Source organism: Heptranchias perlo, chromosome 25, assembly GCF_035084215.1.
Source record: "Heptranchias perlo isolate sHepPer1 chromosome 25, sHepPer1.hap1, whole genome shotgun sequence".
Taxonomy (NCBI): Eukaryota; Metazoa; Chordata; class Chondrichthyes; order Hexanchiformes; family Hexanchidae; genus Heptranchias; species Heptranchias perlo.
The window spans coordinates 29377084-29395211 of record NC_090349.1 but is presented as its reverse complement, the minus strand read 5'-3'; the positions used below and the strand labels follow the sequence as shown (position 1 = coordinate 29395211).

At 41.6% G+C, this 18128-nt stretch overlaps 1 protein-coding gene across 5 annotated transcripts in view; it reads right to left on the bottom strand.

Annotated features, from left to right (window-relative positions):
- The window catches only part of emid1 (EMI domain containing 1), a 323148-nt gene that overhangs the window by 79117 nt on the left and 225903 nt on the right, over nt 1-18128 (bottom strand). For 3 of the 5 annotated variants that reach the window (XM_068005893.1, XM_068005894.1, XM_068005897.1), the window contains exons 7-8: nt 8657-8701; nt 3886-3957 (exon numbers count right to left, since the gene is read on the bottom strand). In XM_068005893.1, coding sequence (XP_067861994.1) covers nt 3886-3957; nt 8657-8701 — 117 coding nt within the window. The remainder of the gene's footprint in view (nt 1-3885; nt 3958-8656; nt 8702-18128) is intronic. The other 2 variants (XM_068005895.1, XM_068005898.1) reach the window with 1 other exon arrangement.

Here is an 18128-nt window from a genome sequence, read left to right as displayed (position 1 = left end):
TTGAAACTCCTGAATTAACATTTATGTAAGCAAAGGGAGATATTCATTTTAATGTCAAGTCATTCATGTTGTTGCAGCCTCAACTCTGACCTGCATCTAACTACAACTAACCAGGTACACCAGATAAGAACATGGTGCATTGTTTTGTAAACCCTACAACATCAGGTCCCCAGCTGTAATAACTTCAATCACACCACGTTTTTATGACACTCACCCTAGTTAGGAGACAGCACATGTCTGTAGTAGCAAGCTTGCTTGCCAACGACCAACAAGCATAAATCAATCCTCTTGCAAATAGGCAACAGACAGAAATGGTTATGTGCATTAATGTCATTTTTAAAGGAGTGGTATTTATACACATTTTTTGTTAAATTAAAAGCACATTCAGTACACTTATGACTGAAGTTTGGTTTTGTTCATCTAAAAGGTTTAATTTATAAGACTGTGGGGTCTAACCTAAAAATGTCAAAACAGAACACTCATCTACAAGTAGCAGAATTGGATGGGATCCAGTTCTGTTAAGATGGAAATATAGATAAACTGGCTCACAGTGAAAAAAATACTAGATGGGGAGCTGAGTAAAATTTACATATCCAGAAATGCTTACTTCCCTGAAAGCACATTCATTATTCTGTCAAAAGAATTACAAAGGAGACCTGTTTTTGTGGTTTTCTCTAAAAAATTTTTTAAAAATGTTTCATAATGGGGGCTTCTATGAATTTGTATATTAAACATCATCGTCTAATGATATTACAATGTCATTTAAATTTCATGTTTTACACATCACATCACTGCGAAAAACACAAGACCATATTCCAGCTATTCCATCAACTCAAGCAGCCCAGTCTGGGTGCATTAAATTTCAAAACACCACTGTCAATAGGTCTGACTGCTTAACCCTTATGCAAAAGATTATGAATTTAAGTCCCAGTGTTGCCTGTCACTCACACTCATTTGCCTCATCTGAGTCAGTGGTAGGATGGGCTGCTGGATACAACAGCATGTGACTGCAAAGAAGCTTATTCCACCTGAGCTGACTGTCCGGGAACAGTGTGGATAGCATCATGACATAGTATGTGACTAAGAACACCCTAACCTCCCAGTTGGAGGTATCAGCAGCAGTACCAGCACAATGCTGAACGAGGTTCAAGTCTGTGTTTAAAAAAAACCATCATGTGCCCATGTGGCTTTTCATTTCTGCAACGTAAGAACCAGGATTAAGAATAATATGGAATCGTGGAATGTGACAGCACAGAAACTGGCCATTTATCCCATCAAGTCAATACTGGTGTTTTTACTCCACATGAATCACCCAGTGTAGTCCCACATTCCTGCTCATTCTCGATATTGTTGAATATCTCTCTTTTCCAAATTACTTCGCCATACTATTGGCGGCCTTGCCTTCAGCTGTCTAGGCCCTGAATTCTGGGATTCACTACCAAACCTCTCTGCCTCACTTCTCCTCCTTTAAAACGCTCCTTAAAACTTACATCTTTGACCAAGTCAACTATCCTAATGTCTCCTTTCTTTGCTCGGTGTCAATTTTTCTCTGATTACGATCCTACGAAGCGCCTTGGGATGTTTCACTAAGTTAAAGGTGCTATATAAATGCAAGTAGTTGTTTTTCAAAAATCTATCCAATTCCCTTTCAAAAGAATTTATGGATTCTGCTTCAGCAATGATTTGTAGCAGAGAATTCCACATTCCAACCACGATCTGTGTGAAGAAAAATGTTGTAATTTCCCCTTTAATTTTTTTTGGGCCTGATATCGATGATCTGGTGTTTTCTGCTGTGGGTGCACAGAGGGGAATTCCCTACGGTTTTCTGCTGTCTCCTCATCTACATGCAGTTGGTGTGCCCCCAGTGTGATTTGCATCAAGCCCAGGGGACACAGAGGTCAGGATTTCCTGAACAGAAGCAGAACTGTGCTGGTGCTGCTGCTTAAAGTGGGCCAGAATGGATAGGCCCGAGGCACACGTAACATTGGGTCTCATTATCATCGAGCCAAAGAGTTGCCGACACCTGATGGGCGTCCCCAGGCAGCTCGCCGGAGAAGTGGACTCAAAGATCAGTCCTCTGTATCGCCAGCAGCGGCCCTCAGGTAAGAGCTTAAAGGGGACTGGGACAGGGGGCGATATGGGCGGGGGGCAATCGGGATGGAGGGTTGCGGTAGCTTGAAGGGAGGGTGGCGGTGGTTGGGATCGGGAAAGGTGGGTCGCCATCAAGGGGTGGGGGGAGATTGAGGTCACAATTGGAGGTGGAGGGGAGGAACGAGGGGAGCAGTGGCCGGCAGTGACCCGTGTGGTTTGAACATGGAGCTGGGAGGAGCTCCTCCTGACTCCATATTCAGGTAAGTATATTTTAAACACTTACCTTGTTGGTTGCATTCTGCATCGATCCTTTAAGCATGTAGACCTGGTACATACAAACAATGACGGATAGGAAAAGGCCTTCTGGTCCATCTAGCCTGTCCCACACAATTGTGGTGCCTTGTGCCAGCTGCGTTCAAGGCAACCCAATATTGCAGAGGGGGCCTCAAACAGGTGTTGGCCCCTTATTTGAATATGCAAAGGGCCTAACGCCTGTTTCAGGTGTGGGCCTTGGATACCTTTCTTTTGCTGACACCAATATGGCAGGTGGTGTACCTCCAGCTCGTAATGAACGTGCACTTCCTGCCCACCATACTGGAGGCTTAGGTGCCTGTTTCGAGTCCAATAAATGGGCACGGTGCCATCCAATTTCTAGGCCAATGCTCTGATCCCAGTTTTCTGTTCTCTCTGCTGCTGGTGCATTGAAGTGGAAACTCAGCCCCTTCATGACTCTTATTGATGCCTTTGCACTGGTTCTCAGGCACTTGCGGCCTTAGTACACTCTGGTTTGTTTAATATGCATGCTCCATAACTCTAAACTTTAATTGTAAGTAGCCTTTTTCTGTAGTTGTCCATTACTGCCATTTTGGAGCAGCAAGGCTTACATTACAGTGAGCCCTACTGCATACAGTCTTCCCACATACAGCCCTGTAAATCTCCAACACCGCTGAAATAGACAAAGAAAAACAGTGGACTTACAGAAAGAAAAATGGTAACCTAAACAAGAGAGAGAGAGCAAAAAAATAGAAGAGTAGTTTAGAGAAACGCAAAAAACGCAGATCAAGAAAAGCAAAGAACATTCAAACCGAAAACTGGAACTGTGAATGTGAGAAAATGCACAATGAAACGAACAACAAGTTAAAAAGGAAAGCAGAAGAAAATAAATAGAAGAAATGAGGGAAAAAAAACTATTTGAGTTTAAAAGAAAGAAAATCATTAGAGGAGAAAAGGTAAGTAGAATGAATTAGATAGCTGATTGAAAAAGAGGGCATAGGGTTGATCAGGAGAGTGGTTTTGTACTCAATGAGGGTAACTTTGACTTTGAGTGATAGTGTAAGATGGGTGATATCGGATCATCCGCCCATTATACATCTCTCCCAATGTTTTTAGCGCGATAATTTCACCTCAACTTCCAGTCAGGAATGTTATTTTTACCGTGGTTACTCTGTGTCAGCTGGGAACATACTACAAATCTAATGGTTTAAAAAGCTGTAGCAGCGATTTGTCAAGTTCATAGTGCTTAGATCTGTGAGATCTGTCAGCAGAGCACTAGGCACAAGCCTGGCTTTCAACTGCTCCTCACAGCTGAGCATGAAAAATAAAAAACAGATTAATCATTTCAGTTTGTCTTTCCACAACTTTCTATATTTCACTCAAGTATTTTTTTTACATCTGTATTTGCTTAAAGCTTATTATTACCTTCCTACATTGACTTAGTTAATAATGTATCAAAACGGACACCTAAAACGTGCAAATTTGTTGTTTGGCTTTAAATGTAGTGGAGAAAACACTGACCTGGTGGCCCCACAGGTCCTTTTGTTCCTGGGATTCCAGATGGACCGCGAATGCCTGGCTCACCCCTTGGACCTGGAATAATTAATGAGTAAAGAAGAAATTAAAAAAAAACACAAGACAATAGAAGAATGCAAATATTTATGAGAATTAAAAAGGGATAATACGTTACTGAAGTTGTAAAAATGTTCTACTTTATTGTTTATTAAAACAATGGAAGTCATATTTTATATCAGTTAAGAAACTTGCATTTTGACCTGATTGAGTAGATGTGAAAGAAAGACTCCATCATGCTCATCAATAAATGCAATGTTAACTGGGTAAATGGGTGAACTCCCCACCCCCCCCCCCATCAGTTCACTAGTATAAATGCCTAGGATTGCAGCTTCCCTGCCAAGTGGGTAAATGCGCCAAGTAGTTTGCTGCTGAACCATGTAGACAACAAAGGTTTGATCCCTGGTCTATGCTGACCTCAACCCAGGGCAGCGGTTCATTGATAATATTGACCCAAGCATTCCCAAGATAAGGGGGAGGGGGGGAAAAGAGGGGATCAGCTGATGTTCCCACTTCTAAATCACTGCTCAATGAGCCCTGCTGGATATTCGTGTACTTGAACATCAGAAAGAATCAGGTCTGCCTGTGACACTCTCCAGAATCACTTTCTAGGCTCGCTATCACACATTTGGAATTATTTTCTTTTATATTTAAAGAGCAGACAATGTCTATTTTTCAAAACTTTAAAGTGGCTCTCATTGATGCCTTATGGCATCACAATAGTCAAGTTTGTGTAATGTTCTGATTGGATTGTGTGAATTTTCTTGAGCTACATGGTGGCATAATCTAATTATTCATGTTTTTGTCTCTAGTCCACTGCATGTAATATTATGAAGCCTGTCAGAAAATCTCTACTTCAAAAGATTTCAGTGGTTAAAAGCCAGTGTCCTGGTATACTCTGTTTTGTTCTATGAACGTATGTCACAATGTAGAAAGTAACATTTTGACACAAAACAATATGCCAATACTTTGAATCTAATATGAGAAAATGAAGGCATTGTAGAATTTGGCTTTCTAGTACATTATTCAACAAGTATCAGAGATTTTATTTTTCCACCAGAACTTCCTTACTAAAGGCAGTTGAGCCCCTTTGAACCTTGTTATTGTATGTGGGCCTTGTACTTTCAGTAATTGTTGAACTTTTGTGATTCATATCTTGCTTCAATTGTATAAATACATTAGTGATTGCAATCTTTAAACTGGCCTGAGTTTAATATCTGCCATTATGAAATGAGTTTGGTAATGTAGAAAAAGACTGTTTTACTGAGTAAGCAGATTACTGGAAGTAATGTGATTTAATCCTTGCTCTACACACCTCTGCTGAGGGACAATTTTTGAAAAGGCGTAGTTTCCATTTGAAGGTCAGTTTACAGGAACTACTGTGACATCACCTAGAGAAAACGGTTCTAAAAATCTGAGATTGTATTATTTACAACTCACAAATGGCGACTTGGGTAAGGAACAGTACGTAATACTGCAGAACCAATGACAGTTACAGCACAGAAGGAGGCCATTCAACCTATCATGCAGGTGCTGGCTCTTTGCTACAGAAATCCAAAATTAATCCCACTAAAGCAATCTAAATTAATCTGTACTTGGTCACTGTTGAACTGTAGTTCAACATAAACCTCCTGGAGAAGAGGATTATGGGGTGAATATAATAAAATAGAAGACCAGCAAGATCAAAACTTCTAATGAGTTGGTAATCTTGAGTTTCACTGGTACCACAGGTTTGAAGGGCCCGATATGTAAGTGTCTAGAATATTCAAAAGTCGGATATTTTCAAGGTGCTTGCTGAAAAGTCATGAATCCGGCAGTGAACAAACACAATCTGAAACAACACTCAACTGCAAGGAAATGCGGCAAAACCATCATATGTCCAGGAATTGCAATTGATTTGGAAGAAAGCAGATGAAAAATGTCTGTGGAATCTTCCCTGGGCGGCATATGTCAAATTCCCAAAGGCTAAGCAAGGCTCTCTCCCATGCTATACAATGAATTATGCATAATCACATGCTGAATATATATACACACAGAAAATTTATTCATTACATAGTAAAGTACATACATTACAACCTTCATTGTTTGCACATTCATTATGCGCAAAGATTTCTGTGTGAGTTGAGGTTGACTCAGGACATTAGTGGTAAAGTTAGTTCTTTATTGAAAATGACCAGTGACATTATGTAACATCTTTGGTCTCTGAAGTGTCATTGAAATCTACATAAAATGTTGTCAGTACAGTACCCGTATATTGACAAAATATCTGGGGAACAGGGCTCTGCAGTGAGTTCTCAGTCACATCACGTCATTAAAATATGCGATTCAAATATCCTGCACTAGCCGACTCACGAGCTATGTGGTGGCTCCCTGTTTTTGTGGGAAACTTAAACAGCTGACTTATTTCAATGTCACACATTGTGGCCAAGAACACACTGAAGAGTATTGCTCTCCCTGAACTCTGTCAACATACAGGTACTGTACTGACAAAACATTTTCTTTAGATTTGGATGGCAATCAACAGACAATAAATGTAACAAAATACCACTGCAGGATTTACAGTAAGGAACTTAACGGAATCCCGTTTTATAAAAATGTGTTTATTTTCCCAGGATCCCGCACAGAGCAGCCATCTATGTATTATGGCTAATTGGGCCTGTCCTGTGCATGACCGTAAGCACAGGTTGCACATTATTGTTATTTAGGTAGCAGAATTCATCCTTTATTCCATTACAATTTAATTAAATGGGACTCTTGATTATTTGCCAGGGGAGTTTCCTTCATCATAGGAGATTATCAAAGTTCCATATGGACTGAATAGTGCATATATTGTATACCATGATTACATATACACAGCAACATATACTGAGATTAACGATGCCATAGCAATTGGAGTGGAGAAAACTGAATATTTAAAAGGTATTTTTGAAGAGGAACATTTTGGAGAGGAGAATAATTATTACTGCCATTAGTGAAACTTTGTAGGTAATGCAGTGCATAGTGCTCCAAATGACCACTGGATAGTAGTAGGATGTTGGTTTGTGTCTACGATTCTCCACAGTCTTCTTGATCTTGACTCTGCCATAAGAGAGTGGCAGAGTGAAGGCCAGGTGCCCTACACAGCAAAGGAGGAAGAACTGGAGGATAATTACTTTTGACCACTCTTCTCAGTAGTTGTCACAAAAGCAAGGTTATTGGCATCCCCCCTTATCTGGATATGGTGCACAAAATAGGAAGTCAAAACAGGAATATGAAAGACCTAACAATAGGGACAAAGAAATAAGTAATATTTGGAAGAGGAAGTGAGCTGATAACTCTACACACTGCGAGCTTATTTTGTCAGCCCATTGATTTATCCGGGTAACTACCACTTATGCCTTTCCATAAGATCTGGTTCATTAGTCATACCCATGTAAAAACTGCACCCCAGCTCTTATTGTATGTGCATTTATCCCAACTAAATTCCAATTCCCACTTTGGAGGAACCATTTTTGTATTTAATCACAAAATCTCTGTTATCGGGGTGCAAGATTTGAATTTTGAATTTTAATATTCTACTTTATACAGAAATTAGATACTTTTCTGAGATAATTCACTTCCCTAGTCCCAGCATTGTGGTTGGAGGACTACTAATTTTGGGGTAGATGCTGCACATTCAGTCTCAGAATATAATGTATGTAATTTAAATTGTAATATACAAATTTAATCATGTAGGGTATTTTATTTTACATATATTCAGTCAGCCTTTGAATTATGAGTCTCAATGAGCCCTATAGTGCTCTGTCAATTACCATCCTGTAAATATCATTTTTTTTGTCTTACCCTTTTCTCCCTCTCTGCTGCTTCACCAAAGGGAGCATTCTTAATGTGTGAGCCTAGACTCTGACTGTGTGAGGCACCTAAGGCCTCTCCTTAAGTAGCGCACCACACAAACACTTTCCAGCAGGGTTCACTGGACAGTGAGTGGGAAGCAGGAACCTGGACTCATTTTTTTCTTCCCTAGTCCAGAGACGATTGTAGCACCTCAATATCACCTTGGCTAAAATCAGCTAACTCAGCAGACCAGTGATTGAACTCAAGACTTTCTTAGAGCGTATGGCTCAGTACCAAACTGGGTGTAATAGTTACTTATTAAGCCACCATGGGAGCTAACCCTTCTAGATGTCTCTAAATTAAACAGTTAAAGATTTGATCATGCAAGACTGTGACTTGAAAGGTGAAAGCAATTCTTAAAATCGCACAATAGGAAAAGAGATGTAACTCACATGCTATAAAACACTATGCAACATGCCAGGAAATAAAACCACGACATTAACTACAAATCTCCGATTAAAAATGTGGCAATGAAGCCATTTCTCTGCAATGAGGCATTTGCAGAAATATTTGATGTAAAAGTCCCTGCAGAGCCCACTGCTCCTTCTCCAAGGAAGCACTTAAACATTTTTTGAAGCTTTGCAAACATAGACAAAAACTTTAGCCAATGAAAGTATTTGTGTCACTAACGAAGCTGTAGAGAAATCTAGGTACAGGACACTGCAGAGGGGCCTGAGGACAACTTGCTTCTCTCACAGCTGGAGGTATTTATGGAAATTTGGACAGAAAACACAATGAATTGAAAAGTAAAATTAGATTAGCATGTTATTACTATTTATTTTTCTTAAATATATCCTCAGACAGGGAATTCTGATATTTGCTTTTTTTCATGTATGTGTTTACATACCATCCTGGCCAGGAGATCCATCGTTTCCTCTTTCACCAGGAGGACCTGTGCAACATTTGAATTCAGTTTTAATATAGAAAATCACTTAGACAAAAATAGTGAACTTAATATAAACTTTTGAATACAAATCAAGTTCAAAGCATCGCTGACCCTTTCAGCACAAGCAAATAACTTGTTCTCGCTAAATATTTGATAAATATCTGAGGAAAGTTTAATAAATTTGAAGGGTTGCCATCAAATGGTGAATTTTGTCCTATGTAATGCTTAAGAATTAACATTCCCCCTCTTTGTAAACAGTAACACCACCAAGAACTCCCAGGTCAGGCATAGACTTATATGGAGGTAAGAGCACAGGCATTGACTTAAATTAAACATTGGAGGAGCAAGACTGCTCAAAATGTATCTCTCAATCTCTCTGTCGCTCGCAGACGCGCACACATTCACACACTCAACCAAACTGCATGTTCTTTGCATCCCGTGTTCAATTTTCTCATGCTCATCCTTTTATTTTCTTGCTACAACTATCCCTCAAACCCAGTTTGTTGATTAATATAAAATCAAAATATTTGGTTCCCAATGACTTCACAAAACATTATAACCCTGGAGTATCCATATGATCAGCTGTATTCAATGGTCATTTATCTCCTAGAGGGCTGAAACTGGAATTCTTGTGCTGCAGCCTCTCATTAAGTTGGAAGTGTGTGTTGTTCCAGTAAAAATAACACTGAGAGCCTGGGAGAGTGCAATATTGGACAGAGTGATTTAGTGGGACTCTTCAGGGAGTCAATCAATGGCAGATTCTTAAACACATTGGGCCAGAATCTGCTGCAGCTGGTCACCGAGCAGCACCCGACATTAGTTAGACTTGCCCCTGCCCGTTTAATTTCCATGCGACCTTGCACTGGATGTTACTGGGTGTGGGAGAGGGAAATGATTCGGCGCCCTCTACAGGGCATCTGGGACCTGAGTGAACAGGGCAAGCAACCGCGTATCTCCTTAACCAATCAGTTTGAAGGAATGTCACCGAGTCTGAACTAGAAGCTGTAAGTTAGAATAGTGAATTCAATGTCAAATCAGGTACAGAATGCAAAATAGAGAGAGGGTAAGAAAGATTGGATTAAGAGTGAGAGAAAAATGGGACAGAAACAAAAAGTAAAAAAAATTAGATTTAAATGTTTTCTAAAAAATCTCCAACAACAGTTAAAAGCTAAAGGAATGAGACTCCACACTTGTAATAGTTAATTTTCAGTGCCAGAGAGGTTGTTTGGCAGTAATTTACACTTATCACACTGTTAAAAAGGGTACTTAGACTGAAATGGACAAGCCCTAACTTTCTGTGGCGAGTTTAGTTTGTGTCTACCATACAAGTACAGGAACTTTACGCCGTTCAATGTATATGAATGGTGAGTCAGACAGCGAGATGCCTTTTTAGCAAAGCTAACGGTGGAACGGCGCAACTCGGACAGCAATTTCCGGACTTTCGTGTTTGGCGCATCTGCCCTCGCCTGAAGTTGCTGTGCGATTTGTGCATGAATAATGGTGAGCGCCGTTAACCTCACTGTTATTTTGACAGTAAATTCTGGCCCATAAAGATCAATCTGTTCTAATTTACCATGCTCCAATAACTGATGGGATGATTCCTGAGTATAGACAATTTAAATCAGTTGATTTTAATGTACACATTATCAGCTGCTGCTGATAACTGACTCCCTGAGGAGTCTCTGCTCAAACACGGAAAGGTTGTAGAATATTCTTTGTATTTACACACTGTGAACTAATCTGTATCTAATGTGCTCGGCCGTGACTCACTGATGTATATGAATATAATTGTTCATGTTCTGTAATTCTTTGCTTAGGTGATAATGAACCACAAAATAATTAGCATCTCTGGATTGGAATACATGATTGGTATGCAGGAAGAGGGAGGATACTGACCCACATTCATTCAACGGAGCTGAAAGGAAGTCCCAGGAGAGCAGACCCAAACTGCCAGCTCTCCATGAGCATTGTACTGCAATTATTTTCCAGAAGGAGATGGGTGACGGTCTCGTCTCCACCGCAGCCTCCTCGGGGACAGCGCACGGTGGCGCTGAGACTCTGGGAGTGCATGAAGGATCTGATGGGAAGGGCCCTTCTCACCACCAGCCAAGCTAGGTCTTGGTGCTTGTTTGACAGTTCTGGTGATGAGGCGTTCTGCCAAATGACATTGATAGTCTGCTCGGGGAACCAACCGACAGGATCCACCATCTCCTTTTCCCGCAGGGTCTCGAGGACGTTACGTGCGGACCACTTGCTGATCGCCTTGTGGTCAAAGGTGTTTCTCTGCACAAACCTTTCCACGAAGGACAGGTGGGGCGGAACGGTCCAACTGGATGGAGCGTTCCGTGGCAGCGTGGCCAGGCCCATCCTTCTCAACACTGGGGACAGGTAGAACCTCAGCATGTAGTGACACTTTGTGTTTGCGTACCGAGGGTCTACGCACAGCTGATGCAGCCGCACACAAAGGTGGCCATCAGGATGAGGGCCATGTTGGGCACGCCTTTCCCCCCTTTCTCCAGAGATTTGTACATCGTCCATTTTTGATCTCCAGATAAAGCGGAAGATGGCTCAGGTGACTGTCGCGGCGCAGGAGCGAGGTATGGGCTAGACCTGCGCCATGTACAACAACACCGAGAGCACCTCGCACCTGATGATCAGGTTCTTGCCCACGATCTAGAGGGATCGTCGATCCCACAGTCCCAGTTTCTGCTTGACCTTGGCAATACGCTTCTCCCAGTTCTTGGTGCACGCCCCAGCCCCCCTGAACCAGATACCCAGCACCTTCAGGTAATCCGACCTGACGGTGAAGGGGACAAAGGATCGGTTGGACAAGTTCCCAAAGAACATGGCCTTGCTCCTGGTACGATTTATCCTGGCCCCCGAGACCAGTTCGAACTGGTCGCAGATGCTCATCAATCTGCGGACCGACAGCTGGTCCGAGCAAAAGACGGCGACGTCGTCCATGTACAGGGAGGCCTTGACCTGAGTGCCTCCACTGCCTGGGATCGTCACCCCTCTTATGCCTGCATCCCTCCTGATGGACTCAACAAAGGATTCGATGCAACACACGAACAAGACAGAGGAGAGAGGACAGCCCTGCCTGACTCCAGATTTGATCGGAAAGCTTTCTGATTCCCACCTGTTGATTGAAACTGCACTACTGATGTCTGTGTAGAGCAGTTGGATCCATTTGCGGATTCTCTCCCCAAACCCCATTTTGGAGAGCACATCCATCACGTGCCTTTGCAAAGAAGGTCTGGAGAGAGATGCAGTGGTATCTGTCCAAGTTCGTCCCGAGCAGTTCCGTAACACAGGATTCTGTGCTCTACGGGCTGTTCCCAGGGACGCACACCGAGACAGACATCAACTGCTGCTGGAAGACCATCAACTCGGTGAAAGACGCCCTTTGGTCTGCCCGAAACTTGCTGGTCTTCCAGTGCAAGGAGCTGTCCTCGACCGAGTGTTGCAGACTGGCACATTCCAAGGTCCAGAACTACGTGCTCAGGGATGCACTGAAGCTGGGTGCGGCCACCGCAAAGGCTCCGTGGGGAAAGGCAACCGTTTACAGCCTTCCCGCCATTGTATACCGAGGGGCTGCAATCAGGAAAAACCACCTCAGGCAGAATTTAAAATTCAAATTGATGTAATGTACCTGTAATGAATCTGTAATCAATAATCTGTATTGACTGTGATGCAATGAGGTAAACTGTGATTATGTACAATGTGTTCATTGAACTGTACTTAATGTAACCTGCAAATTGTATAATTTGTATTGTGTACTTTTGGAATGTGATATGAGAACTGCATTGTATGTATTGTTGCAAATTTTATGAATAAAGTATATTTTTTGGGAAAAAAATGTGTACTAACCGGGATAAGGACTACTTAAACAAAATAAAATTATAAGGAGGGCCTGAAATGGGAGAATTGCTTTGTAATGAAAGCACCTTTCCTCCCTTCCTTTAATAAAATAGCTTTCCTCCCAGCTGCATGTTGACATTTCTGCACGACAGTATGATTGACCTTTGCCTGAACAACGGCCAGTTAATGGTGATGTTAAGTCACATTAGGCGTGCACCATTTTAAGTTTTTCACCCCTTCAATTAGATGTCTCAGATGCCAATGGAGTAATCTTCCCACAAGTGTTGCCACAAGGCTAGCATATATAATGTAACCATGTGGGACTATATTAGGTATGTTGTACAAAGTGATGGGGCATGGGATGGGGATAGGCTGAAAACATCACTCTACTAAGATGACATCCATCCTAAAAAGCTAATGTAGTAATCAATCATCGAAAATTGCAGTTCTTTGCTATTTAAACAAATGCAGTACCTCGCAGAAAGTTTTTAAATGACACAAAATGTACAAAAGTAAATAATCCTGTCCCATCTGCCTTATAGAACCTGCACTTCAATTAAATGTATTAACTGTTTCAATACATCCTAATATGTTTTTCAAGGGCACGTATTTTAGAAAAATCCACATAAGTTACCGTATGCAAAAATAGATTTACATAATGAAAAGTCTTTTGTCTGTTATGCATCACAGCTTTAATGTGTACAATACATTTTAATGTTGTACTTCACACCTTAATGATTGGCTTAAATAACCACTTTATTTTAAATTAGCCACATTGATTTGCTCAAATATCCAGACACATATCAAAGGACAATATTACCAATTAGGAATAAGGAATCCGCACTAAACCGCCCAATCAAGTCACTCAATTTGTTTTCGCCGAGTACAGCACTGAGGAGTTCTAGCAAAACTACGGTCAATGGGAAAATGCTCCAGTGGCTGGAGTCATACCTGACACACAGGAAGAAGGTTATGATTGTCAGAGATCAATTGTCACAGCACCAGGACATCACTGCAGGAGTTCCTCAGGGATGCGTTCTCAGCCCTATCATCTTCAGTTGCTCTATCACAAGGTCAGAAGGAAGGCTGTTTGCTGATGATTCTACAGATTTCAGCTCGATTCATTACTTCTCTAGTAATGAAGCAGCCCATGCCAACATATGGGAGGGCCTGAATAGCATCCAGTCTTGGACTGACAAGTGGCAGGTAACATTTGCACCACATAATTGCCAGTTAATGACCATCTTGAACCCAGCCATTTCCCCAGGACCTTCTATGGCATCACCATTGCCAATTCCCTTGCCATCAATGTCTTAGGGGTTGCCATTGACCAGAAGCTGGACATATCAACAATATGGCTACAATAATAATGCAGAGATTGGGTATTCTTGATAAGTAGCTCACCTCCTGACCCATCAAAGCCTATCCAACATCAACAAGGCTCAAGTAAAGAGTGTGATGGAATATTTATCACTTGCCCAATGGGTCAAAAGTCAAGAGCTCGACACCATCCAGAATAGAGCAGTTTTTTCTTGATCGGTGCTCTTGCCAATGGACTCAATATCCACCCCCTCCACCATCGGTGCACTGTATCTGCAGTATGTATAATCTACCAGATGCACTGTAGCAACTCACCAAGGTTACTTCAACAACAACTCCCTCCCTTGCACAATGTGTGCTTGTTATGTCCTGTTTGATCTTTGGCCTGACCCCAAAATGAATCAGCCTCCCCAGGGATCTTGAAATGAGTTCATTCATTTTGCTGCAGAGTTGGTAAATTGTCCATGTTACTTCTAAGCTTTTCAGTGATTCATATTATGTAATTACACATTGGGCATTACATACAATAAAACAGTTTATTCTGTGACGCACTGTGGGTACCATCATGGAAGATTCACTATATTTGGTGTATTTCTCGTAAGAAATCATAACACATGATGTTGTGACCTAGCCTCCCCACAGTTAAGACAATTGAGTACCTGAACTCATACAGAGCAGGAGGCTCTCAAAATCAAGCCCTGACCTGTGCTGCATCAGCTGATCTTCCCCCAGAGGCTGGTAGAGCACTACAAGTGACCTCAGCAACCTTGGATTAAAGGAGGGAAAAAAAATCAGTCAAGGTTTCTACTCCTGGTCACTATCCAGCAATCCCTGCTAGAAATGCTCGTGTGTGGAGGCCAGGTGAAATCAGGATCGAGCTCAGCTGTGATGTCTCCACAATCGGGAAGCCACCAAGGCTCACATATAAAAATGCCCATTTGGACAAGATACTGGAAGATGCCTGTGGAACGGCAGCAAAGAGTCAGCACTTTTAGAAGAGGATTAGGGAGCGGAAAATTGGGGGAAAAAAGCAGGGAGAAAAAAAGGTACGGTCACAGAATATTGGTAAAAGTTGTTTTATAAAATGTATAGGTTGACTTCACTATTCAATTTTAATGGGGCAGAAATTGCTTGCAAAATAACAGTGAGCTCAACAGCACTCACCATTGTTCATGGCAAAATGGAGGAGCAAGTTCCAGCGTTCAAACATGCGTCGTGAAACCGGAAATCTGGAACTTGCTCCTACTGGTTCGCCGGGGATTGGACAGCTTCGAATTAAAGGGTTATCGCCCACTGCAATTAATGAAATCATTGAAAAAGCGCCAACTTGCTCATCTGTCCAACTGGAAAGTAATTAATATTGCCTCAAAATAGGTAAGCTTAAAAATACCAGGTCTAAACTAAGTTTTAACAGTGCGGTAAGTCTTAATGACTTCCAAACAACTAAAAATTAATTTTTAAAAATGTGGAGTCTCATTACTCGTTATTTTAATAGTTTTTGGTCATTAAAAAATGTTTTTCTAAAAATTAAAAAATTAAACTTTTTAAAAAACTTTTCCTTTCTGTCTCTTTTCTTTAATTCAATTATTTCTTACCCTTTTTTTTCGCCATCTATAACTGTTTTTACATTGATTTTAATATTGTACCTTTCACTTCCTGGTTTCACGCTCCAAGCCTGCCGAGTCAGTTAACGCAGCTTATCAAAAATGCTGCAATCTGATTGGTCGATGGGAGAGATCAATCCTCTCATTTCTCCCAGGGTCCTAGCTTCCCTTGAACTGACGTTGGGCTCTTCTCCGCTTCCTATTTGAGGAAGTGCCCGAGTTAGTAGGTTAGTATAAATCTATGGAGTGGCACGCACTGTTGATTTGCCGATTCCTGTCCCAATGAGTACTACACAGGAACTCTGAATTTCAAGATCTAAAATGGTGATAAAATAATCAGTGCACTTTAAAGTATGAAAGAATAAAATGGATCTTTCATCCCAGTAGGACAGTGCAAAATGTAAAAAGAAAGGAAAAAAAAGCTTGCATTTATATAGCGCCTTTCACAACCTCAGAACATCCCAAAGTGTTTTTACAGCCAATGAAGTACTTTTGAAGTGTAGTCACTGTTGTAATGTAGGAAGTTTATTATAAAACAATTTGTAATTGCAGGAGTATTTCAACGTCAATTACGAACAGGAACCCAGACTTATTTTTGTTGCTTCTAATCTAGAAGCACTGAGACCAATTACAGCGATCCCCATAACCCCCTCAGCTAAAATTAGCCAATTCAGCACAAGCCTAGGATCAAACCTAGAACCTTCTTACTCTGTACAGCTCAAAGCAGTATTACATAATACATTTATTCACTGAGTTACCAAGAGACCTAATTTCCAGTTTTTGTTAATGATTCCCTCTGTAGTAGTTGAAGTGATGAGAATAGTGGGTTAGAAATTGGACCTCGTTGCGCCAGTTTTACTGGCCAATTTCGGGGATCAATATCCTGCGGCCCAAGGACACCTGAAAGATGTCCAACCTGATATTGGATCAGGCCATTTCTCAGGCATCCGTGGCAGCTGCCTAAAACGGGCATTAGGTCCCTTGTATATATTAATGGAGGCCTAACGCCTGTTTTAGGAACCCTCTGTCAAATTGGGCTGCCCCAAGGTGTCGGGCCTGCTCTGCTCAGGTTTTCCTGACATGGATGCGGCCTAGTAAATGGTGAGCCTCGGGCCTCTAACATTTCTGCCTCCTCCCTTTCTCAGCCCATCTGCTGCGCAAATCCTCATCCATTCCTTTGTCACCTCCAGGCTCGACTATTCCAATTCTATCCTGTCTAGCCCTGGGTCCTCCACCATCCATAAACTTCAGCTCATCCAGAACTCTGATGTCCCTATCCTACCTCGCACCAAGCCCCGTTCATCCATTACCCCATCCTCACTGAACTACATTGGCTGTTGGTCCTCCAACGCCCTAAATTTAAAATTCTTAACCTTGTGTTTAAATCCCTTCATGGCCTTGCCCCTCCCTATGTCTGTAAACCTTCTCCAGCCCTACAAACCTCCTCATCCCCCAAATTCTCCATACTTCTGACTCTGGCTTTTGTGTATCCCTCCTCCCTTCGCTCTACATTGGTGGCGGTGCCTTCAGCTGCCCCGGCCCCAACCTCTGTAATTCTCTCCCTAAACCTCTCCACCTCCCTCTCCTCCATTAAGACCCTCATTAAACCTCACCTCATCGACCAAGTCCTTCTTTGGTTCAGTAATCATTTTTTGCTTATGCCTCTGTGAAGCGCCTAGGAATGTTTTTTCTACATTAAGGGTGCCTATTAATGCAAGTAGTTGTTGTTGTATAGGGATTACTTTAGCCTTAGAGCTAATTAGTGATAGTGTGGCTGTTCATGGAGTATTTGTTGTTTAGCTTCTGTTTTAATGTAGTGCAAGGATGAAAGGAAAATCACTTCTGGGACTTTTAATATTCCGCACATGCAGCTCATGTGTGTTGTCTAAGGATCTAAAACTGCAACCAATGGGGAATGTAAAACAGGTCATCAGCAATAGCTTATCTGAATTTTTAAAAAACTGTTCACTTTTTAATTCATAAATTCTCCCATTTCTTCAGTCATATACTAATCCTCCATTGAAGAATTGGACGGACAACACCTCATCAAACCTATGTCTACTTCATTATTGAATCAGCTACTATGAAGCACCTACTACAACGTGACTTTTCCTCAAATTTGCTCTCCGTCCTTCAGAGAAAGTGCCCTAACTTTGTTGCATCTGTCTGACATATCTAAACGAGGAGACTGCACACCAGCGCACAAACTGTTCAATGCACTGAATCACTCGATCAACTTATCCACAGTGTTTGCCTCAACAGGGTTTCGTGTCTTAACCTATAGCAAAGCACAGCCGGGACAGACCATTCTTCAGTCTAAATTAATGCTGCATTTCTCTCACGTAAAAGCACTCCCCACTTTATTAACTTGGGTGCACTATATCAATTATCTACAGAAATCTGATGCTAAATGTCGTTCCCATGTCAAACAGAAGCATACGTGAATATATCTTTCAGTCTCATGCTACCCACAAATAGTTGGACAAGCTTGTTCACCAGCATTCTTACTACAGATGAAATCAATTTAACTTATATACATTCCTCCCTAAAGATCCCTGTAAAAACGAGATACTTCAGCAAACACAACACAGCATATCTGGATATTTGCCACAGCACGGCAGCATAACTAATATAGCAGTGCAGGTATA